General features: G+C 34.1%; 1 protein-coding gene across 2 annotated transcripts; it reads right to left on the reverse strand.

The window, feature by feature from the left end:
* Nucleotides 1-429: 429 nt before the first annotated feature.
* LOC141696836 (tetratricopeptide repeat protein SKI3) lies at nt 430-22,094 on the reverse strand. Of its 2 annotated transcripts, none has more exons than XM_074500960.1 (22): nt 21,907-22,094; nt 21,679-21,762; nt 21,343-21,555; nt 21,074-21,196; nt 20,868-20,951; nt 20,704-20,754; nt 14,193-14,285; nt 13,657-13,788; nt 13,495-13,575; nt 12,946-13,193; nt 12,698-12,869; nt 12,355-12,470; nt 12,214-12,271; nt 11,872-11,937; nt 11,537-11,746; nt 11,364-11,415; nt 9,375-9,748; nt 9,167-9,261; nt 8,094-8,336; nt 7,057-7,691; nt 5,773-5,976; nt 430-972 (listed from the first exon to the last, which is right to left on the reverse strand). In XM_074500960.1, the coding sequence occupies exons 1-22, from the start codon at nt 21,907-21,909 to the stop codon at nt 797-799; spliced, it is 3,513 nt and encodes a 1,170-aa protein (XP_074357061.1). In that variant the 5' UTR covers nt 21,910-22,094; the 3' UTR covers nt 430-796. The 2 variants fall into 2 exon arrangements, with proteins under 2 accessions (XP_074357061.1, XP_074357060.1); XM_074500959.1 differs by having other exon boundaries at nt 13,657-13,797.
* Nucleotides 22,095-25,129: the final 3,035 nt, after the last annotated feature.

Raw genomic sequence — 25,129 nt, forward strand, 5'->3', positions numbered from 1 at the left:
AAAATTATAGAACTATACTTTATATTCATCTTAAAATACGTGTCGGACACTTTGTCAGAAACGATAACAATTGGGAGGACTGAGGGAGTATATTTTTATTTAAAAGAAAAAAATATTTAAAATTATTTAGGAAATCATACTTTACGTCAACCTTAAAATATGTGCCGATTCCCTACTTCCTAATGTAGAATTCAATAGGACAGAGGACTATCAAATATATTCTTGAATGGTTTTTTTACATTGCTTAGCTCTAAAAATAAAAACTAATATTTCTACCCCCTAGCCACTATATCCAAAGTGAACATAACATTCGGTAATCGGTATAGAATAGGAACACAAACAAAAACTTAGAGAAATTGTAAATCTGGAATCTTGTTTTTAAATGACTTCAAGATCCAGTTTTCAGCAGTTAGGAATTTCACTTATAAGTTTCTCATCTAAATTTGCTCAATTATCTTCTCAAAGTAACTTGTTCCCTGTAACAGGTTACAAACTGTTAAAGCTACAGAATATAATTCTATACAACAAACACAGGCATCCTCGGTAGCTAGCCGTGTCACACAAATGCTCATGGCATCATATGAAAACTTCTTTCCATACCGATTAATTAGAAAAACTTTTGAAATATATATTGAAGCAGCTCTAAATGTAATCTCCGAAGGGAACCATCTCCAGTTGTTACCTTTGAACAGAATATCTTACTGCTAATTTTTAAGTTAGCTTAAGAAGTGAGGTTGGGTTATATGCATTGGATATGGTCTTAGCGTTCAATTACTTCACTCCGGTGTCGATCTTATTACATAAACATCTCCAAAACTGTCCGATATCTGAAACAGGAAGGATTCATGTGTATTGCTTGAAGAATCCATCTTAGTGAACTCTTACGGAACTCCACAGCTGTTGTCAAATCAGAAGCCGTCAACTTTTTGGATAGTAAATGCATCTGCATAAAGAGCTCAGGAGGCCTCAACTCTGCAAGAAGATACTGGTTGTTATCGTTCGTAAATTTTCAGGCCATGAAATATTTCCAAAAGCAGTGAAGTTGCATTGTAAATTGATCAAATAATCTTTTAGCACACGAGGACTATATGGACCCTCAATGCAAAAGCAGCAAGTTGCATTGTAATTGTAATCAACTTAGGTGGACAATGAACACTTGTCATGTATAACGACTCGTGTGTTTTTGAATTATATAAATATGTGATTATTACGGAAATTATTAAATAAAATATGTGTATTGGTTTCGACCGCTCTGTGTTGATTGATTATCGTATAGGTGCAATCTATAATATATCAGGTTGTTCGTGTGATTAATTATGGAGTCGTATTGGATTGTTTTTATTTTCCAGTGGATTTGGTGCAAATTTATTTGCATAAATATTTGGAATGTTTAAAAAAAAAAAAAATTTATTTTTATGATTTTATAATTACAATAATTATTTTTAGGATTTTATAAAATTGAGAAATCAATATTTTATTAATTATTTATCTTTAAATGATTTTCTGAATGTTTTTAATTGTAAAATCCATATTTAACTCCTAAATTCTTCAAAAATTATAAAACTCGTATTTATTTAAGTTTGGAATATTTCGAGAATTTTAAAATTATTTTGGAAATTTTTGGGATTAATTTCACCCGCGCGTTGATTCGTTAATGGATAAAAGCGGGTATAAATTGCGTTTCAGAAATTATTTAAAAAAAAATAATAATAATTATTACGAAATTTATGTTTTTGTAAACTTCGGGATATTTGTAATATTTTAAGACTATTTTCCTAATTTTTTTTAAAATTATTTTAGGTGCAGCTTGAATCATTAATTGTTAAATGCAGATATGAGTTACATTTCAAATATACTTTAAAAATTACGAAAAATCTTATTCTATTAGTTTTGGGAATTTTAATATTAATTTAGTAAAATTTTAGACTCGTTTCTACTCGTAAAATATATCTCTAAAACGTGAATTTGGGACGGCATCCAGGCGTGCGGTCATAAAAGAGGGACACGTGTCCTTTTAACTGGACACGTGGTTGGAAATTATAAGGACACAAATTATAAACACAGGACAATCTCTCCAGCCTCTCTCGGTTTTTCGAGAATCTCTCCATTCTCTCGTCTATCTCTCCCCTCCCTGTTCTTCGTTTTTCTCTACTTCCTGCGATTCCCTGTTTCCGCTCCTTCCTCCTAGTCGATTTCCGTTTCTGGTAATTTTTCCGGCAGCTCTTCTTGTCTCGGTTCTTTAAATCCGGATGTTGGCTTCAATTTCTTTAGTTGATTGTATATATATACACTTGTATATATGTATGTATCCGTGCAGCTGTTTGTTACCTTTAATTTCTAGTTTCCGTCGTTTGAATTCCGGCTAAGTGGGCAGAGTGTGTTGTGTGTTTGATTGTGTGTGTTCTTGATGTGGTGTTTCTGCTCGTTGCTGCTGCCTCTCGCCGGATTCCGGCGGCGAGACGGTGATGGTTCTACGGGCGTGAACACGCAGCGCGTGTGTGCACCTGAGTGTGTGGTGGTTCTCTTGGAATTCTGTTAATCTGAATTATTATTTATTTATTTTCTGCAGGATCGAATCTTGATGGCTTTCGTGAAATAAATATTAAATTCATACGGGAATAATTATTATGCTAATCGGTGAAATTTCGTGTGGAAACCCGAAATTTGTCGGGCACCGACGAATTTTACCGCCGTCGGCGATGAGCCTCGGCGAGCCGACGGTGGACTGTGATGATTATATTCTGAGTCCTAATTTAACAAATAAATGTAAAATGGGAATAATAATAGTATTGAATTGACGTGTGGGAAATTGTGAATATTGGTTGTTGTGAATTATTGTGGTGAAGTGACGTCGAATTGTTCGACGGGTTAGTCCGATAAATAAAGGAAATGCTGCCCAATTTCCAGGAAACTGAACTACGTAAATACGGGAACGTATTCGACGATTATCGGGATGTTGAACGACTATACATATATATGTGTGTGTGTGTTTTATACGAAACCTGATTATACGATGTGATGAAATATTTTTCTAAATCGATAACCCTGATTTCATAAAATAAAGAGTATGGGTATTTTCCGAAAACAAACATTGAACCGATTTTCGAGAACGTGAGCCCTAAGTGATACGTGTATTATATGAAATATGTTACGAGTCGGATTTTGTTAACGTTCGGGTAGATTGTTAGCGAGGACATGTCAAGCATAATCGAATGTCTAAATTAGGATATTTCGACCTTGTAGGTTCTAGTCGGAATGCCTGAGAATTGGAATTGGACGAAAGATAGTTGGTGGTGAGTCGAAAAGCTTATTAAGGTCTCAATCAAAAGACTTAAGTGTTGAGGTCGAATCCAGAATGATATAGTGGTTGGACGTAAAAGCCTAAGCGGCAGTTGGCCCAGAATTGATCAGTAATAGTTGTAAAGCCTTGTAAGGCAAGTACTTCTGAACTTTTCTTTAAGATATATTGCAAATATATTTTCGAACTGTTTCATAACATGTCGCTACTATTCAAAATAACCCATGTTTTATATAGCAAGTGCTATAAACAATTTACCCTTGAACCCTGATCTTTCTTGATCTTGAGCCATAAGCCTTATTCTTTGTAAAACCATCATTTGCTGATCCTCAGATACAAACCACACAAATATGATACTACTTTCCAAATGTATCACTACCAAATACAAAACACTGAAACAGAATTGTTTGAAAACACAGAAACTTTTATACTTCAACCATTCTTTATAACTTCAAAGAACTATACCTTGAAAAATCATTTCTGACCTAATACCGGATGTTGGTACAAATTGAAAACCATTTCTTATACATACCCTGAAATCCCCTTGAGATATCCATAAGCTTCCTTATGCTTTTATTCAAGTGTTTAACTATCGTTGATTATGAACTTGTTTTATTGAATTATATCGTTTATCATATTGAACTGCTTTAGGATTGGATACTTTTTATATATGTGGACCAGATTCGTGGTCAGACCATATTAATGGTCAAGTTAGGCCAATGTGTGCCTTGGATCCAGTAATTAGAGCAGTGCTGTGTGCTTGCTCGGGGTTAGTGCGTGACTGATCAGCAGCCTAACCTTGGTTTTTAAAAACCTTAAAATGAATATCCAATTCTAATGAATAGTTAAAAAGAAACGTGAATCCTTTGAATCATCTCAATTAATCATGGTTTAACCTCAGTTATCGTTATCATGACTTGCTGAGCTAGTTAGCATACCCTTGCGATTCTTTTATATATTTTACAGTTGAAAAGAATATGGATGATTGTGAAGTTCCTCAGTCCAAAGTGCGGGCTAAGGTTCCAGTCAAGTTGGATTGAGCTAGCGGAAGTTTCACGCGGTAAAGAGATAGTTAGATTGTAAGAATGATTTTATTATCAATTGTAAGTTAAATTCGTTGGGATTTGGTACGATGTAATAATTAAGGTTGTGGCTTGTTCTCATACTTTAACCTGTTGCGATCCGTGGTTATGTGAAATAGGGTCATTGCAATTAATATTTTAAGTACAGGTTTATATATTGTGAATGTGTTGTGGACCCCAAAATTCTGACCCGGGTTTGGAGGGCGCCACATCATGGATGTCGGGCATATAAGAAAAAAGAACAGATATGGCATGCACGATCTATGTTACCCGGACTCAGGTACGGGTGTGGATCCCATATTCTTACTTTCTAACTTTAAATTAAGTTCGTGGATATGGATCCGAAATTGGACATGGGTCCGGCATATAACGTTCACACAGCTGAAGTTTTACCTACCTTGCATATTTTACATTTGTAAAATTAGTGTCTTCTAAAAATAAAAAAACATATACATAATTGTTTCTGTCAAATTAATGGCATTAAACAAAAGGATAACATTGAAATAGTATCCTATGGACATTCCCTCTCCGGAAACTAGCTGTTGTAAGGCCTTATAGATCATTTTGGATTAGATTGCTCGAAGTTGAAGTTTCCGGTTTTCATATGAAGGATCCGGCTTAAATCCCATACACAAATTCATGTCATGTCAAAATTGTAGAGTCCTAGTAGCCGAGTACCCAGTAGAGAATGATGTCCTCCAATCATTTACATCTTTCTTTTGTAAATCAAGAATTTCTCCAAAAGCCTGCTCCCAGGGGTCTTTATGGAAATAGCCTAAGTTACCCGGAGTACGTGTGTCGGATGCGGGTACGAAACTAAGTGTCAGACTCTTAGTTTTTAAAAAATTAGGATTCATGGATATGAATCCAAAATTCGACACGGGTGCGGGGATTCGGCGTATTACCTTCACATAATAGAAATCATACCTGCTTTTTATACATTACATTTGTAATTCTGTGTATTCTACCATATAAAGTAAACATATATATAATTGGTTATGTCATATTTATAACATAAATCAAAAGGATAACATGAAAAAAGTAATTTATAAACATCCCTCCCCTGAATTAAGAGGATTAAGTTGTTGTGAGGCCTTTTAAATAATTCTGAACTATATTTCTCATAGTCAAAGTCATGTTTCCATCTAAAGGATCCGACTCAGATCCCATACCCACACCCATGTCATGTCCGATGGACACGAGTATGAGGGCAAAATTGAAATATCCGGGTAACTAAGGAAATAGCCTCTCCAAACCCTCCCCGGAGCCAGCTTCCGAGTGGCGAGTGGGGACATACTGGGTTTGTTTGTTTTTGGTTGTCTTTGTTAATGTAAACAAGGAAGTTCATCCAAATAATTATATACTATATTAAATTGATTCAATGAGAGAAACCTGGTGGCCATGAAAACCATTCAAGCCGGAGGTTGTTCTCCCACTTAGTTTGAAATCCGAAGCTTCCTTCCACTTGTGCCAGCAAAAGTGAAACAACAGGCAAGGGCGTTGGAGAAGTCCCTTTAGCTCTTTTGAGACTTTTAAGAGCAACTGAGAGAAACTGTGAATTACATTGCAACTTGGCAAGCTCCATACAGATAGCACCTGAAATCATCAATTAATATATCAAGTACCTCTCCGGACAAATGTAAAGGGACTCTATTGTACATATCTGCTGCTGCGTGAAAACAAATACTGTACACTCTAAACCCTCCACAATCCACATATGTGATCAAATAGACAGTCAAGCTCACAGATAAGCTAGTCAAATTGCTAAACAGATTGCAGTAAATTACCCTCAAACATAATCTGGTAACAGGGAGTTGGCCAGTTTTTTTACCTATGCAAATCTAAGCACTAGTTCTACCAGGAGCTTTAAGATGATAGTTTTATCATTTTATGGTAACCACCAAGAAAATTACAAGAAATTATGAAGAAAAGAATCATGGCCAATGCCATGACTAAATACTCCTACGTGGAAAAGGATTCGGCTAACTGAGAAGTCAAAAGGTGCTTTATTTCCATATTCAGACTTGAGAATGAGCACTCCATATTAACAAAATAAAAAGGTTAAAATAATTATTTTTTTAATAGAAATACTGTCAACCAATATGTTTTGTGCGATGGGTTATAGAGATACTTCTTCTAACTTTTAAGAGTCCCATATTCATTTGCACCAAATCTCAAGTATCCTTTTGACCATCTCTTATACTTCAGAAACCCTGTACAGGAAAATGGTTTACGATAGTAAACCAAAGAATCTATAATTCCCCTGGAAAGTGCACTTGATTTTTTCATGACATTTCGCTTATTACTTCAAGAAAAAGGTTGATATTATCAAAACACATACGTCATGGGAAAAAAAAATAAGAAGACAGAGTATATCCACAAAGATTTATTAAATACATTATTTTCCCTTTCGACCAACCTCTTATCCTTCAGAACAATGTTAAGCAAAGTAGTAATTTTCAAATATACAAGAGTGAAAAGGAGATCTTAACCTTTCCTAGAATGTGCATCTATTTTCTCTTGACATTTTACAAATTATATATAGCCTTTAACAATATTAACTTCACATATTACTTTAAAACAAAAGATTGATTATATCAAGACTCAAGTACAAACGTCAAGCAACAAAAGAAAAAATATGGTATATATCTGCACAAAGATCTATCAAATACATACCATGACAGAGAAAAATGCAACTTTCATCACTTGCAAATGAACAAGCCTGTGAGAGAAACTCTTCTGCTTGAAGAAAATCTTGCGACCAAATAGCAATTAGTCCTTGCACCAAATTATATACTGCCATCCACATGTGCCACGAGTATTTAATTTCTTCAGAACATTCTTCAAAATTCAACTCTATTTTAGGTGAAACATTTTGTAGCCTGTATCGAGATTCCATACATTTCAGACCAACCCAACCAATATGATAATTGGTTTTTAGCTCCAAACATCTTGTGAACTCTGCATTAAGGCTCGAAAAATTTCCTTTCGCAGCATAGGCCCGACATAATAACAAATGTGCAAAGAAGAGATAGCTATCAGGAAGCGAAATTTCTGAAGCATTTTTAGCATGGGTAATACATCTAGTATAGTCTTTTCCTTGCAGACAAATCTCAGAAAAACATAGTAGTAGTTGGAACTTTTGGTACTGATCTTCTTTCGAGTGTAAATCATCAGAAAGAGCCACACTAATGAGACGCTCAAGCAAAATACAGAGGTGACGGGGAAACCTCTCCAGACGTGCCTTCTGTAGATAGTTTAGTATCAATAGGTACCTGGCATTTCTGTTCCATGGCTCTTGACGTAACCACCTGTAAGAGCACACCAATTTAGCTTCTCAAAAACATTATACAACTTCGCTCAAAATTAGAATCTAGACTAGAGAATTCGGATCAGCCCATAGCTAATTTAAAATGTAAGAAATAACTATAATTATACAAAAAGAAGTAATAGCCCGTAACTGTTTGAGCTATAACCACATGCAAGTTCTACCAGTTACTTACTAAATGCTTGATATATGCTAACTGTCCGTAATTGTGGAAATTTAAAAATATATATATGCTCATTGACAACAGTCCTATATATCTGTAACGTGATTATATGGACTATATATACACACTGCAGAAAGAGTCAACCACCACATACATTTAACTGGAAAGTGAAATTCATGTAAATGTTAAACGTGGAGACTGAATAGATAACAAGAATGATACTTTTGCAGCTGCTGGATAGCTTCCTGTCCGGACAGACAACTGCCTCGACATGTTGGGAGTGAAAGTTTATCATTACGATTCCCACTATTGTAGCAAGCAACTGCTCCAGCACCAAGAATCTCAAATGGAGATTTAAAATTCTCTTCTTTTTGACAATCAGAAGCGCATAAAACAAAACACCTAGTTGCGACATGAATATCATTCCACTCTCTACTGCATAGTAGCAAATAACTAAGAAGATTCCTGTCACAATAGATTAACATTAGCAAGCCTTAAAGAAACAACAATGTATTCTGATAAAGACTGCAGATAACATGTTATCAGAACTTGGGAGCAAATATATAAATGACCAAGTGAAATCAAATCTGCTATCTCTAGTTTTATGCTAATTATTCCAGAATAGAGGGCAAGGCTGGGAAGATTTTAAATAATAGTTAAAAATTCAAAAGGTGTCCCACCAACAAAAGCACAAGCTTATGGGGGATAAGAAAGTACTATCTATGACTATGTATAGTTTTGCCTATATTCACATTGGGACATAAGATAGTATTATCTATTAATGCAAGGTTCCCAAAGAATAACACTCCGGTATACAAATAGGTGCCCTTAATTTAATTAAACAATCTGGCTCCTTATAGCATGTATAGAAAACTAAATAAAACGTTGATTACTTAGAATGCCTCCACAACAAAACAAATCAGCACTAAAGACACCAACATATTTAGACCAAGGCACAGTAAAGACTGGTACTAAGGAAGATATCCACATAAGATGCACATTCTACTGACAAGCACCCGGAACTAAACATGATGTTCCTTTGGAAATTTCAAATCGTTATAAAACGAGAATGAGATTTATATTTTATGAGGGAAGTAATACAGGAAAGGGAAAGATTCCAGAGAGCACAATCTTAGTTCTCTTATAGTACATATCATGACATTTTAAACCCACGTCAGCTACAGACCACCCTGCTCAGTAACTTCTGACGACTACACCTCCTTGTACAGATAGATACATCACGCAGATAGTACATAGCTGCCAAACTTTCCTCGAGTTAAAACACATATACGAACCTTATCAATCCACTGTTAGGATACATATGAAGGGTTTTCTTAAGATGATTCACTCCATTTTGAATCCCAAGGCAATTTTCTGATCCATGTTTAACCTGTAAATTTGAAAAGAAATTGGATTCGGATTTTTCCAGACATAACATAAAAACAAACAAGCAGCAGATCCGAGTGTTAAAAAAATAAGGAAAAAGTGGAATGCAAAACTTACTAATTTACCAAGAGCTATTAGGAAATGCATTCCAGTGATCTCTTCAGGTGATGTAAGAAAACATCGGCTACTTGAAACGACCGAATCTAGCTGGTTATGTCGATCTACAGCATGTATGGAAGATACCACAAAGCTAACTTTTGAACTCTGAAACAAATCTTTGGGCATTTTTGTTATGCTTTTAATCGCAGATTCTTGTCCAGAAACATAGTACAGTAATCTACATATGAAGCTTATACATCCGGCTACAGATGTCTTTTCAAGTAACAGAACACTAGAAGCTAAAGTTCTCACAGCAGCCAGAACCAGATCATTCTTCCCAAGTTGCCATAATGAATATGCATATATCTGCAGACCTTTGGAGTCAAGTAGACCTAAAACATTAAGATGACAGAAGGTATAAGGAAAGATACAATGATTTAATAACATATAGCTTATCAAGTTAACTTCAAACAGAAGCTTTCCATCATTAATTTTTTATTACTTCAGAAAAAATGATAGTGCTACAATAATAATATATAAATCCTGGAAAGGGTTTTCCTCTAACACCATAAGGTTTTAGAGCAACCGGTTCCCAACATGGTATCAGAGTTCAGGCTGGCGGGAGGACTCAGGTTCCACTTATTGCCATCCCGGACATTCTCACAATTTATAATGGACACGAAAGGCAAAAGTTATGCCTTAAAGATGGGCGCCCGTGATCCACTCTTCAACCCATAAATGGGCTTTCGAGTAAGGGGGAGTGTTAGAATAATAATAAAAGATCGTGGAAAGGGCCTTCCTCTAACACCTCTAAAACCTATTTAAAGTATCTAAACAGAAGATTGAAGAGCCCTACAAAGCTTGTCAATATATACGCTTCTTAAACAAATTTTTTGATCTTCCTCACAGTATTTTTATTTGACTAAAATATTCTCCTGAAAAAATGTTCTAGCGAATATGCATAATTAGAATTTGGTATTGCACTAAAATGCTTTGTCAGTGGAGTCATCGATGAAGGTTCATTCAATTTAATGCTTGTATTCACACAACCTGTCGGGCAGACCGATTGGGTTACAATATTACAAGAATTAAGTAGACATATACAAATTTTTGTATATTACTGTCGTTTTGATGCCTGACAGTTACAAACTAACAATAATGTCTTGAAGCTACTTGTGGATAGGGCTGTCAAACAGATAGTTCGGATAGGGATCTGCCTATATTCGTATGCAAATCCGAAAATCGTATCTGTATCCGTATCCGAATCCAGAAATATTTAAAGAATAATGTCTGAATCCAGATCCGACGAATATTATTCGGATACGGATAATATCCGGATCTGAATCCGACTTTCAATCATATTTTTATTTTTATAATAAAAATTCAAAAATAGTAAAAAAAAAATAGTAAAAATTAAAATAAGAGTTAAAGCGATTTGATCCTATTTTAATTTATTCAAAAATTAATTTTTATTTATTTTTTCAATATTTGTTATCTTTAAATTGTTGAACTCAAATGATTTTTTTAATATGTGTCTACTATTTTTACAATTATATAAAAAAAAATTAAACATAATATTTAACATATATATTTGTGTGTGTGTGTACACAAATACACACAAGCTATAAATTTTAATATAATAATTTTAGATTATATAAATATTTAAATATAAATATTTTTATTCGGATTCAGATATTATCGATTACGAATATACCTCTATCCGTATTCGTATCCGCAATCGTCGGATTCGAATACGAATAATATCCGCTTTATTTTGGATACGAATAATATCCGCTTTATTTCGGATACGAATGCGGATTTATCGGACGGATATCAGATTTTTCGAATTTTTTTGACAGCCCTACTTGTGGAACACTTACGTTCACCTTTATTACTATCATTTGGACACCTCACAATTACTAATTAACATTTATGTCTTCAAGGCACTTGTGGAACACCAAAAACAAATAACGATTGTAGCTTAACAAGTATGATAAATTATTTCACCTTCTTTCTTTAGATATTCACATTCTACTACTGCATCCACAGCATTCCCTGCCTGCAGAAAAATAAAAAGTATCAATTTCCCATTAAAGGGGTATTGGGTATAACAAGAACTGAATTCTGAATATGACTATTCTTACTCATCAACCGGGGAAAACAAGGAAAAACATGTTTACCTTACAAAGAGATCTAGCTAAATTGGTTGATATATCTCTGAGACTAGAATTTGATCCTCTGCCTAATGCACATATTGCACATTGTGCTAACCTATAAAAGACGGCAGCGGTCTGATAATCATGCCGTGCCTCATAGACTAGCCCATTCAAATTGTAGGATTCAGGATAGTGAGGTGCTCGCTGCAAGGCCTGACGGACGGCTCCAAAGACCTTCAATAATGATGTTGGCAGTATTAGCCAAGATACATATGCATGCTGCACCATGCTTCTTAGAAATTGATACAAGAAATTATGTAATTCAAAAATAGGTTTAGGTCCTTAAACACCAGTTATACCTGTGAAGATGAAAGATTACTAGACAGCAGAGCAAGATTCGCAAGACCTATTTGATAATCTGCAATCTGTCCAGACATTAGAGCTGTAAGTGCAAATCTCAAAACATTTTCACAAAACAGCTATACTTATTAATAAGTATAAGTCTATAAAAGACAAATTAAACTACTTAAAGCAACCAGCTTTAGGATAGATATGAAGGGTATGCTCATTTGATAATTTTCTTGGCTTAATACAGCTCTTCTCAATTCAAAAATCACCATACAGATCTTGAGTTTTAATTAAATAGGATGTTTAGAGAAATTTTATTAGGTTCAGATTAGAGACGGAGACAGAGAGTTTACTGGCATTATCTGCACAGCTCGTAAACAGCACTCATAAGCTTCGTCCACCTTAATGTCCCTGAGTAAATAAGCTTTAATAAATGGTTAACATGTTGTGACGAAAAAAAGAAACTAGTACATTGCCATTCGATTTTAGATTACCTGGTATAAAAATCTGCTGACATGCCTGCCCAAGGTAATGCTAGTGAAGGATCTATGCTTCTAGCTCGATCAAAGGCTTCTTGGGCCAATTGTTTATCACCCTCCTTTCTGTAAAGCTGTAACAGTGCTATAGATGAGTTTTACGTAATAAATTAAGTAATTTATTACAAGACGGATTTTAAATAATTTATTTTTTAGTGATTAAAATATATAATTGTATAATTTATTATAAGATATCGAGTTTTATATATACTTTTTAGTAATTTGCATATATATCTCTCTTCTTCTCAAACTAAATTGTTCACTCATAATTATTTGGGACAGATGAAACACAAAACAGTACCTTCCCTAGATATGCCCATGCAGCAGCAAGAGATACATCTAACTGTAATGAACGTATGAAAGCATGTTGTTTCAAAGCTGCATCAAGTGACAAACATCCTAAGGCCACCCAGAACTCATTATTGTAACCCTCTAGAAATAAACCCCCCAAGGTCATCTTTTCAGGTAGCTGTCTGGCAAATAAGACAGTACATTAAAACAGCAGTTGCTAACAAGGACATTGTTCATTTGAGTAAGATGGAATCTTACAATGCATGTAGGTTGTGCTTTTCATCCTCCTTCAATGAGCAGATGGCATCTACAGCAATACCTATGTCGATATAAATGTTAGCCTGCCATGGAGCCAAGTGCAAAGCTCGCTGATAGGAACGACTGGCCGATACTGCAGCAGAAAAGCAGACTTTTTGCCATGAAAGGACTGAATTTCTGAAAGCTGTTGCATCATCTTGTAGTCCTTGGTATTCATCCATCCATGGATAGCATTTCGCGTATGTAAGCTAGCAAAGAGATTAGAAGTAAGACGGAAATATAGGTCTGGAACAGAAATGGCTTAAGCACGTGCAGGGTATCACCAAAAGAAATATCAAATTCCATAAGCCAAAATCAGTTTGAATCATTCATGAGGTAGGGAACATAGAATTTATATAAATCATAAAATCCTCCCAGAATAAGTTCAAGTATTCGACTAAGGGATAAGACTTAAACATGATATCATATATTTTGGTACGATAATATATAACCAAAAATATCATAGATATTAGAAAGGTACAACTAAGAGAAGAATCTAAGACAAATTACCTGTATATCCCCATGCAACTTCCAAATACTAGAAATACTTCCCGCTAAGTAAGTACTTGCCTTTGCAATTCCAGATGCCTCCTAAAAATTGTAACAACTTGAATAAAAGAGTGTATCACATATGCATAAAACCAGAAAGCAGTTTCATGTATGTTTTTTCACCTCTAAAAGTGAAGCTCCCCACTTAAACGCGCCTAAATTAATACATTCTTTCGACAGACTAAGCAGTCCAGAAGCAAGCCCATAGTGTGCAGCCACATTTTTGGGTGAGATGCATAAAGCCTCATGAAATTGCTGAACTCCCTTGATGCAAAAAGATTATTTCATTAAGATAAATACAGAATAAAATAAATTTCCAATTAGCCTTGGTTCACTAGGTACGTTGGTGGTTGTCTTTGACATACTCCCTCCGTCCCACTTTTATTGTCCACTAATAAGATTTCACTATTTATTCAATTACATTTTATAATGTAATAATTACCAAAAACTTGTATTGTTTTTCGAATATATAAGAAGTAAATTACCATCTCATGGCAGTTGACAGCACTTTTGGGACAAACAAAACAGGAAATGAGAGCATTTAAAATGGGACTGAGGGAGTAATTCTATTCATGAAAAAATACAACTTCGAAGTTGCCTCTGCTGGACTCCATGATATATTCAAAATCATAATATCTGCATGAGAAAATTTCCTCTACCTTTGTGAAGGAACCAAGCATCAAGAAGATGTTTCCACTTTCAATTAGTGCAAACACTCTCGAGTCCTCCAACTCTATTGCTCGCCCATATGACTGTTTAAAAACCAATTTATACCACTCAGTTATCATAATTAAAGTTAACAGATGATAATCCACATTTAGATTTTACTTTATTTTTATTATTTTTTTAGACAAGTGGTTGATGTTTAACATTTCAATACCATGTATGCTACGGAATGACAACTACACATAACCAAGTAGCAAAAGCAACAAGAAAATAATCATGGAAATAAACAACAGTAGAAGCAAGTACTAAGAGATACTAGGTGTCAGGAACTCCTTTTTATAGTTTTGTATATTTGAATGTTTTTGGGTTTTTATATGTTTAAGAGTGCAGAAATGAGATAACAAATAAGTAAACAACAAATACAAGCTAGATGTGAAAGATAGATAGAGATAATTGAGAGAGATTAGATCCGGAACAGAGAAGAAGGGAGGGAGGTAGAAACTTGGGGAGAAAGAAATTAAGAGAGAGAGACAGATAGAGAGAATCAGTTAGAAGAGAGAGAGAGAGAGAGAGAGAGAGGTTTGTGGAATGAATTCCATTTTCATAAAGCATAACTGAAAATACAATGTCTCTGCCTTTATATAGGCTACACCCAGCAATACTAGTAAAGCAATTAAAAGACATAACTACCCTTCATTACTAGATAACTATTTCTATTATGAGTTATATATAGTTCTCCTGACATTCCTTCCTCCTTCAAGTATTCCATGTCCTTGTGGAAGAGATAAGAACTCTGGAAAGTTGCACTTAAGGAGATCTTCATCCTCCCATGTAGCATCATCCACACTGCAGTTCTTCCATTGCACCAAAATCTGATAAACCACGTTGTCTCTGATTATAGTTCTTTGAGCTAGTTGCCTGAGAGGGGTCAATTCAAATGTGCCTTGATCATTGAGTTGGGGTCATTGCTGCTGCACTTGGACCTGACCTATAGCCTTTTTTAGCTGAGACACATGAAATACAGGATGCACTTTAGAAGTGGGTGGCAAGGCCAATTTATATGCTACTGGCCCAATCTTTTCTAGAATTTCATAGGGCCCAAAGAACTTGGCTGCTAGCTTAAGGTTTTTTCTGATGCTGACAGAAGTCTGCCTGTAGGGTTGTAGCTTTAGATACACCCATTCACCCACCTGGAAATTCCTTTCAGTCCTTTTTTCATCAGCATAAGTCTTCATCTTGACTTGTGCCTCCTCTAGTAGAACCTTGAGTGCAGACCATTGCTCCTGCTTATCAGTCAGGAGGCTCTCTAGAGAGTGCAGGTTAGTATGGGGCCTGGTTTGCCAAGGAAGATGCCTAGGCTTGAAACCATACACAACTTGGAAAGGAGTGGTATTCAAAGTAGTGTGAAAAGTGGTGTTATACCACCATTCAGCAGAGGATGGATGCCCAATTCTTTGGAGTTTGACTGGTCATTCCTCTAAGGTATTGCTCTAAACACAGGTTGAGCCTCTCAGTGCTTCCATCTGATTGTGGATGGTAAGCTGTACTCATCTGCAGCCTAGTACCACCTACCTTGAATAGATTCTGCCAAAACTCACTCATGAACAAGCTGTCCCTATCACTTACAATAGATTCTGGAAGGCTATGCAACTTATAGATTTGTTCAAAGAATGTCTGAGCCAATCCTTTAGCTGTGATTGGGTGAGCCAATGATAAGAAGTGACCATACCTGCTGAACCTGTCAATTATCACCCAAATCACTTCATAGCCTTTAGACTTTGGTAGTCCTGTTACGAAATCCATAGCAATGTCCCTCCAGGGTTCTTGTGGAATATCTAATGGTTTTAGCAACCCTGGACTCTTGACCTTTTCTCCCTTAATTTGTTGGCATATGGCACATTCCCTCACCCAATTGCCAATATCTTGTCTGATGGTTGGCCAGAAGAAATATTCCATCACTCTCTTACAGGTAGCCCTTATGCCCGAGTGTCCACCTATGCCATTATTATGAAGCTCCTCAAATACTTGTTTCCTTAAGCCTTGAGTTTTCCCTAGCACCCACTTGCCTCTGTATTGTAGTATGCCCTGGTGAAAATAGTATTCTTGAGGGCCTACAGTGGTAATGGCAGCTTCAGATATAATTTGCTTAACATCAGTATCTCCCTCATAGCTAGAGATGATCTGTTCCATCCATAGTGGAACTACAGTTGTCATCTGATGTAACATCCCCATAACTTATACTTGAGATTCTAGAGTCATGATAATTTGTTGGTTCTCCCAATTAAATTGCAGGCTCCTTTCCTTATAATTACATTTCAGGTCTCCCAACTTGGATAGCCATTCCACACCTAATATGACATCCCAATCAGTTAAGTCCATCACCCAAGCAGTAGTACTGAAGACCTTCTCCTCGTATTTCCATCTGAAATCCTTACAACTGAGTGCACTAGTAACCAACATTCCATTAGGCATAGTCACAGTTATAGGTTCCTTTGGTTCCATTTCTAATTGTAAGAGTTCACTTTGTTTGGTACTAATCCAGTTTAGAGAACTTCCACCATCAATGAGCATCTTAAACTTTTTATCTTGAAACTCCCCTGAGAACTGTAGAGGTGAAGTTTGTGGTTCAGACTTGAGACCCAAGGCTGCCAGAATTAACTCTTGTCCTTGCCAATCTTCTGCTTCATCCTCTGGAGCCTCATCATACTTTGGTTCTCCTTCATAGTCATCAGCCTTCCCTTCCTCACCAATCATCAAAAAAAATTGAGGCTTCTTGCACTCATGACCCCTTACAAACTTCTCATCACAATAGAAACACAATCCTTTTTGCCTCTTTTCTTCTCTTTAACTGTAAGTGAGTGGCCTAGGCTTCACCTTATTGACCTCAGTTTCTTTTTCAGGGGCTAGTAGTGATGGTTTCCCAGTTAATGCTTTTGTATTGAAACTAGAATATGGTTTATCTTGGCTTGGCTTGTTGTTGCTCTTAGTGAATCCTCCTTCACTGTACTTCTTCTGGTGGGGATTGATGGAGTGCTCATAGTGTCTGGCCAGCTTCAAGGCTTGTTCCAAGGTTGAGGGATCAAGCAATCTGATCATGCCTTTGACTTCTTTCTGTAGCCCTCCAATAAAGTTCTCCAAGAAATACTCATTAGTCAACCCAGGTATCTTAGTCAGTAGTTGACCCCTGCATTTCTCAAACTCATCATAATATGCCTCCACAGTGGTAACCTGCTGCAATCTCTTGAACATGTCAAACACCAGTTCTGTATCTAACTCCCCAAACCTTGAGGTGAATGCCTGACAAAACTTACTCCAACTAACCTTCTCTTGCCCAACCATAAATGACTTATACCATGATCTAGGAACCCCAGTGAGTTGCATTGCAGCAATTGCTGGTCTTCTCTTATCTTCCACTTCATAAATGGCAAAGTACTCCTCACAATCCCTTAACCACTCCATAGTGTCACTGCCTTCCTTGAATACAGGAAAACTTAATTTTAAATTCCTCAAGTTGTTGTTGACACTCTTCCCCCCAGTAGTTTTGGGTTCGTCCTCACTACTACTTCCTTCCAATCCAAACAGTAAGCCTTGCTCAACCTTCTTTCTAGCCAAAGCAACATGAAGAGGATCTCTAAACATGCCTTTGTTCTGTGCAATGGGAGTAACTTCTTCCTTAATCATCCTATCCTTATCTTCAAAATTCTCAGCTCCCTTCTCGTCATCCTCAACCAACATTCTCTCCATTCCTCTCATTAACAACTCTAAGGTCTCCTATAATCTACTAAGCTTATCATTCACCCCTTCCTTATGACCTATTATATCATGTTGCATCATCTGCAAGGATCCTTGCTGAGAAGTCTCAGCTGAATCATCATAATCCTTCGCAATCATAGTTAACTTCACAACTCAATATTCAAGCAATTCCACAATTTCTCACTTCACTAAACTAGACTTAACAATTGAATACTCCTGAATATCAATTCGACATGAGATTAACAGATCTAAACCTCCTTAACTTCACAGATCTGTATTACTAAGTCTCTAAACAAGTGATTGAGATCAACTATCAAACACTCAGAGTGCAGAAATAGCAGGTATCTGAAAGACAAGTGAGATTACCTCCAAAATAGATTTGATAGGCTCGCCTTAGAGTGCATAACACGATTGAAGCTGTGGGTGATCGACTTATGGTGCTCTGATACCAAATCTGTCAGGAACTCCTTTTTATAGTTTTGTATATTTGAATGTTTTTGGGTTTTTATATGTTTAAGAGTGCAGAAATGAGATAACAAGTAAGTAAACAACAAATACAAGCTAGATGTGAAAGATAGAGATAATTGAGAGAGAATAGATCCGGAACAGAGAAGAAGGAGAAGAAGGGAGGGAGAAACTTGGGGAGAAAGAAATTAAGAGAGAGAGACAAATAGAGAGAATCAGTTAGAAGAGAGAGAGAAGTTTGTGGAATGAATTCCATTTTCATAAAGCATAACTGAAAAGACAATGTCTCTGCCTTATATAGGCTACACCCAGCAATACTAGTAAAGCAATTAAAAGACATAACTACCCTTCATTACTAGATAACTATTTCTATTATGAGTTATATATAGTTCTCCTGACATTAGGTAAGGGTAAAGGTGGGTGAAACTAGATTTAGGATGATTTCCAGAAATTATCACCCACCAGAAAGTCATATGCAGGACCATAAAAACCTAGTCTTGATAATATACTCCCTTGAAATTAAAGATCATGAAACACTGTTTACACAAGAGATGCTTCTATATTCCAGACTAAATTTTTAAAGATGAATATAATTCCTAAGAAACTTTCAAGATACTAAATATTATTTCCTAAAGTAAAAGAAACAAACTTCATTCTAATTACTCGTTTTTAGAGTCTTTCATATTGTCTCCAAATCGTTTTGAGCCTTCTACATTCACAAAACCTTGTTCAATTGGTAAATCTAGATAAGAGAGCAAGCACGCACTATTAGCTGACAAAATTCAATAAGCAAATAGGGGTCAGCATTCGGCACAGGCATCCAAGATCCTGAATAATTTTACCTTAAAAGATTCAGTATGAACAGCAAAAAATCGGGTATGAGTTTAAACTATTTTTTTGGTCAAACCAAGAGCCAAATCTTCAGCTTCTTTCCCTAGCCTGTAACTTTAACCACTATTAGGTAGTAATTTAAATTCCTAGTTTTGCTTTATCATATTCTCCTAATTTTCATCTTCTTTCCTGAGCCTGTCTTTCAAATCTCAACCTTCTTTGAATAAGTAGTAACCCAAAACTTTTGTTATTTTCATCTGCTGTGACCCCACAAGTCGTACACGCAAATCCCATATCTTCTCATGTTACAATTATTCATTCTGAATGATCACACGAGACCCCCTTTTCTCAGATCTCATAGTAATTTATCTATACCAGATCATACAGGATGTTCATGATCCTATTGTTCTCTCAATCTCGTTCCTTGCAGATAGATCCACTCGACAACATTGTTTGTCATTCCTTTCATTTAATCATTATCATTATTTTATTATGCATTTACATGGAAGGGTTTCGTAACAAGTTCCATCAATTAGATAGTATGTTCGAGGCCTTTACAAGCACAAAAAGTTGCTAGCACTTTTGGACCTATATGCCATGGTTGCTGTATGCACTGAGTGTGGGATTGGGTGTTATAAATGGAATCAGAACTCTACTCGCGCACTGCCCGAGATTTGGTAGTGCCTTTGTTGGTTCAATGAGGGCATTTGGACCACAAATGGTGTGTTATTCAATGGTCAGATAGGCACTGAGTTGTGGGCTGTGATGTTATAAATTTTAAATTTTTCCATTTTCCATCACTTCATGTTAGATTTTAAGATGAAACATTTTGAAGAAGTGGTTGATAAAAATTAAAAAGTTCAGTTCGATATTCGAATTTTTGAATATACGATATAAGTTCAGTTATGCATCATAGTGCTCACCCATATTATAAATGAAGAAAATTGAAAGTATGAACAAACCTAAGGAAACCTCTTAAACACCCTACCCCACAATGTTGAAGAATGTGAAGTGGGATGCAAATTCATGAATAACTGCATAATTATATGCTTTTGAATAAAAATGATAAAGATAATCATACAAATGTCAGGAACAGGATCTCACCTATAAAAACTATGTGTTAAGTAGAAGCAATGGACATGAATATTTTTAGATAATTAACAAGGGTCGACAAAATATCCAACCCGTGGAAGATGATTTGGTTTTGTAAAAGTAAATATTATAACATTAATTATCATTTTAATAATATAATAGTATGGGTTTTACTTTTTAGTTTTGGCCAAGTACCTTAAATATTCCTTCACATTCCCTACATTAACAACATAAAACCATACATTTACCTACTGCCCTACAGAAATTATAAACCATAGTACCTGAGAAACACAAGAAGTGGTAGTGGAAGCAAAATTATAAATGATATTACGAAACAAAAAAGAAATGAGTGGAAAAAAATACCTTAATAGCAGCAGTTAACATTCCCAGTTGCTGGTATGCAAGTCCCAATGCCTGAAATTTAAATTTTCTTTTAAGGTTGAAACATGCTTGGCACTAAAAATAGGAGAATTGCTACAAGACAAAAAAAATTAGAGAAGAGGATTATTGCTAAAAGAAATACAGACTTCCCACAAATCAGCAGAGGTAGGATAGCCGCGAATTGCATGCTGTAGACTTTGTACAGATTCAGAATATTTCTTTTGATGGACCTATAGAAAATTAGAAATATACTACATATCAAGCGTCAACAATATTGTCAACAAAATTATGACGAAAAAGGTCCTTCCAAAAAAGAATTAGTAGTAAAAACTGAAAATAGAGAACAAAACACCTGAAGAAAACCAAGTCGTCGGAAAGCCCAAAAGGCCCTCGGTGACTTCTCCGAAACGTCACGACAGACGGCGATTTCTAAGCTTTCCTTGCCTTGTTTGTCCAACATATCACATATGGACCCCTACAAGTAAACATGCATAATCAAAGAAATGAATGAAACAAGCATATATTAAACAGAACATCCATCTAGAAGTCGAATAACATGAAGAACATAAGAAAATTAAAGTTGATATAAAACGTACATTAAAGGAATAAAAAGTAACTCACCCCGATATAGGAATCATTTGGGGAAAGGGAGAGGGCTCTCTGATAACATTTGAGAGCTCTGGCAGAGTCGAGGCAAACTTGGCTATAATAATCCCCCAAATACCTAAATGCATCAGGATTAAGCGGATTAAGCTTAGCGGAAATCACAAAATGCTCGGCAGCTTTCTCCTTAATAGTTTTAATATCCGTGCTAGTTCCCCATAGATATGCAGCCTGCAGCACAACATCTTAAATCAGTTTGTATGAATCTATCTATGTAACTAGAGTAGGTAGTTGTAATAATTTGAGGAGTCTGGAAAATTAAATGTATCTGAAAATAAATAAGGAAATGCATACGAGATTAAAGTGAAGGGAGGAATCATCTGGATTAGAGTGTACAGATTGTTGCAATTGTATCAATACCGAGTCTTCTGTTTCTTCCTAAAACAATAGAAGATTGCACAATCCAGTTAATTATATGTATACAGATACAGAACACACTTAAAAGGAATCAAATAGATTGTATAAACGAGAGAGAGAGAGAGAGAGAGAGAGAGAGAGAGAGAGAGAGAGAGAGAGGAGTACCATGGAGAGAGGCGAGAGTAGCTTAGGAGTAAATAAGGTGTGTATAATTTGTATGTAAAATAAGCAAGGAGAGTGGCTATGTTAAAACTGTTATTGTGTATACCCTTGTTGTTGGTCCAAGCTCAAGAGAACGGCAGGCATCGGAAATAATCTCAACAGTGGAGTCGCTATTTTTACTTTTTAACCGTGTGTTGAGACTTGAGAGGGAAGTAGTAGATAAATTACAGCTACTCCCCTGTTAACCCTCGGTTTTACCGCGATGAAGTAACTTCATGTCGGTGAAATTGCATATTTAATCAACCATTAATGTTCTTTAATCATTTACTCCACTCTCTTTTTTCTTGCCGTTGGACCCTTGGTCTCATCAATCTTTACTATTTACTCTCACTTTTATAGAAATTGATCGATTTTTTAAAAATTATTCAAAAATTATTCAAAAATAATTATTTAATTTAATAAATTTTTGATAAATCATCAATAAATAGATGATAAATTATTCGATTTTTTGAAAACCGTCCGATAAATCACAAATCGGTACTCAACCGAATAATTCTAATTTTCGAATTTTGTGACATTACTTACTCTTTAATATTTGAAAGTGTTATTGGTATTGCTGTTGTAAACAGATCGCTAAAAAGAAGCTAAAAAATTATTTGATAAAATTTAAAAACTGTTTTTGGGAAAATATTTTGTCAAAAGCTGCTATACTTAGAGAAAGCAAGACCCTATCTTTTAAAAAAAAAACTGATTTTCAGCTTTTGCTTAAAACCAATTTTATCATCAAATCTTACAAATAATATTATTATTTTTAATTTTTTGCATTAAAAGATATATATATCAAAAAAATTCTCAAACAATTATATATTTTTACAACATCACTCAGCACAACAATTTTTAACTACAATTTCAAACAAAGACTTAGTGTTTTTTGCTTTTTATATTTTTAAAGTATATAACTAATTTAAAACCCGTGCGATTCCCGAATTATTTTAATATTTTAAAAATTTTAACAAAAAATATTTTAAAATAAAAAATTAAAAATATGAATTTTATTCAAAACTTATTATTTTATTTTGCTCGAATAAAAGTATATAGTATTTTATTTTTGTTGGTCTATTTGATTTTAATTTTACTTTATCTTCGATTAATTGTATAATACTCTTTTAGCTTGTATAAATATTTTATATTGCTTTATTTTAGTACAAGGCTATCATACAAACTAACAAATAGTTTCTAGTTTCATTTTAAGAAAATAGTATAGATAAAAAAGATAACCCGTAATTATATAAGTCTATTATATCGATCAAATCTAATTAATTATATATATATATATATATATCGGGTCAGGGTAACTAAATTTTAACTTTTGAGTGTTCTTTTATTTTTCATGTAATATTTTTTTCTTTTTTGTACTTTTTATACGTGTTTATTATCTATGTTAACTTTTTAGTGTTCTTTTTTTTTCATGTAATATTATTTTCTTTTTTATGCTTTTTATGCATGTTTTTTTACCTTTATACATGTGTTCTGTTCTTAAATAGGGGCTTTAATATTTTTTATGCACTCCTGTTCTCTAAATTAAATGAGTGTTCTTTAATATTTTTCATGCAATATTCTTTTTTATATGTGTGTTATGTGTTCTTAAATGAGTGTTCTTTAATAAATTTTCTTGTGTTTTGTATTCTTAAATTGGTGTTCTTTAATATTTTGTCATGCTCAAATTTTTTTACTAGTGTTTTGTATTTTACATTTTAAATTTACGTTACTTTATATGCTCGATAATTATTTAACATTGAACATTATAATTTTATAATGGTCAATAATTTTTTGTACTAAAATATTTTTCTTACTCCAAAATTTTCTATATCTTGTAACTATCTTGTGTAATGTAACTTTTTGTTTAGTGTTCAATATTTATAATTTGTGTGCTCTTATTTTTTTAGTGTTCTATATTTTTTAAATAATATTATGTTCTATAATAATTTCGTGATCTTTAATTGATTTTATTTGCATGCTATATATATTTTTTCTTTTTAGAGTTCTATTTACTTTTTTTACGTTATGTCTAGTTTTTCTAATCGTATTTTCTAGAAAATATGGATAGAAAATAGTTAAGAAATAAATTCACAACAAAAAAAAAAATTAAGAGAACACATTATGATTATATTTGATAATGCTATATCTATATTAATTATTTTCATAGTGTAGAGTACAATACATTTGAAAAATAATTTTGTATTTTGTTATTTTTTATAATTTTTTGAGTATACAGTATATTTTATATAGTGTTTTGTATATTTTAATCTTATGTTACATATGTTGTTTTCTTCAATTTTCATGTGTTCAATAATTTTTTATGTTCACTAATTTTAATTTTGTGTTTAGAAATTTTATATTTCACAATATTTTGTACCTGTTTTCTTTATAAAATTAGGTATTTTGTGTTTTATATTTCATATTTATATTTTATGTTCACTAATTTGAATACTTATAGAACACATAAAAATTACAGTACACATAATTTTTTTATGTTATGTTTATGATTATAAGTACTATATGTTTTATTTTGTATGTGTTTTGTAAATTTATAATTTGTGTGTTCTATATTTTTTATATTCCCTGATTTATATTTTATGTGTTCTCTAATTTAAAATTTATATGTTCTCTATTTTTTTTTACATGTTTCCTAATTTTGTAATGTTTTTATATAATATATGAAAACATATTATGCTAATTCAATTTCTAATTTATAAATGTAATATAAATGGATAAATGAAAGAATAGATAAAAAAAATAAACAATGAATAAAAGAAAGAAAGAAAACATAAAATTGCTAACAGACATTAATTGATACCTGAGACAACTTTAAGGTTTGGTGATACATGTGAACGCTACAGCTACAGTTAAGTTACTCAGTTACCACTTACCAGGACATTAGAGTTACCATTTGATCCCAGACATATATATATATAGGGAATGATGAAATACAAACTAAAATTAAAATAGAAACTCAAAACTAATATAAGCCATCTACCAAATCTAATGGTCCTAAATCACACCACCCAACTGCCCTACACCCTCCCTAATTTCCGCTTTTCCCCTCCATTTATATAATTTATTTTAAATTTTATTTTTATCTGATGTGAATATTTTTTATTTTAGCCCGAATGGGTAAAATGTATTATTTTATTTTAACACGATGTCATTATATTGACCAACAAAT

Source organism: Apium graveolens, chromosome 11, assembly GCF_009905375.1.
Source record: "Apium graveolens cultivar Ventura chromosome 11, ASM990537v1, whole genome shotgun sequence".
In the NCBI taxonomy this organism is placed as follows: Eukaryota; Viridiplantae; Streptophyta; class Magnoliopsida; order Apiales; family Apiaceae; genus Apium; species Apium graveolens.

Excerpts from the sequence above, each read along its gene's own strand:
- LOC141696836 (XM_074500959.1), bottom strand. Across the intron at positions 21,556-21,678 it reads CCTCCCTTCACTTTAATCTC|GCTGCATATCTATGGGGAAC; the intron begins GTATGCATTTCC and ends GTTGTGCTGCAG. Across the intron at positions 13,194-13,494 it reads AGTTGCATGGGGATATACAG|CTTACATACGCGAAATGCTA; the intron begins GTAATTTGTCTT and ends TCTCTTTGCTAG.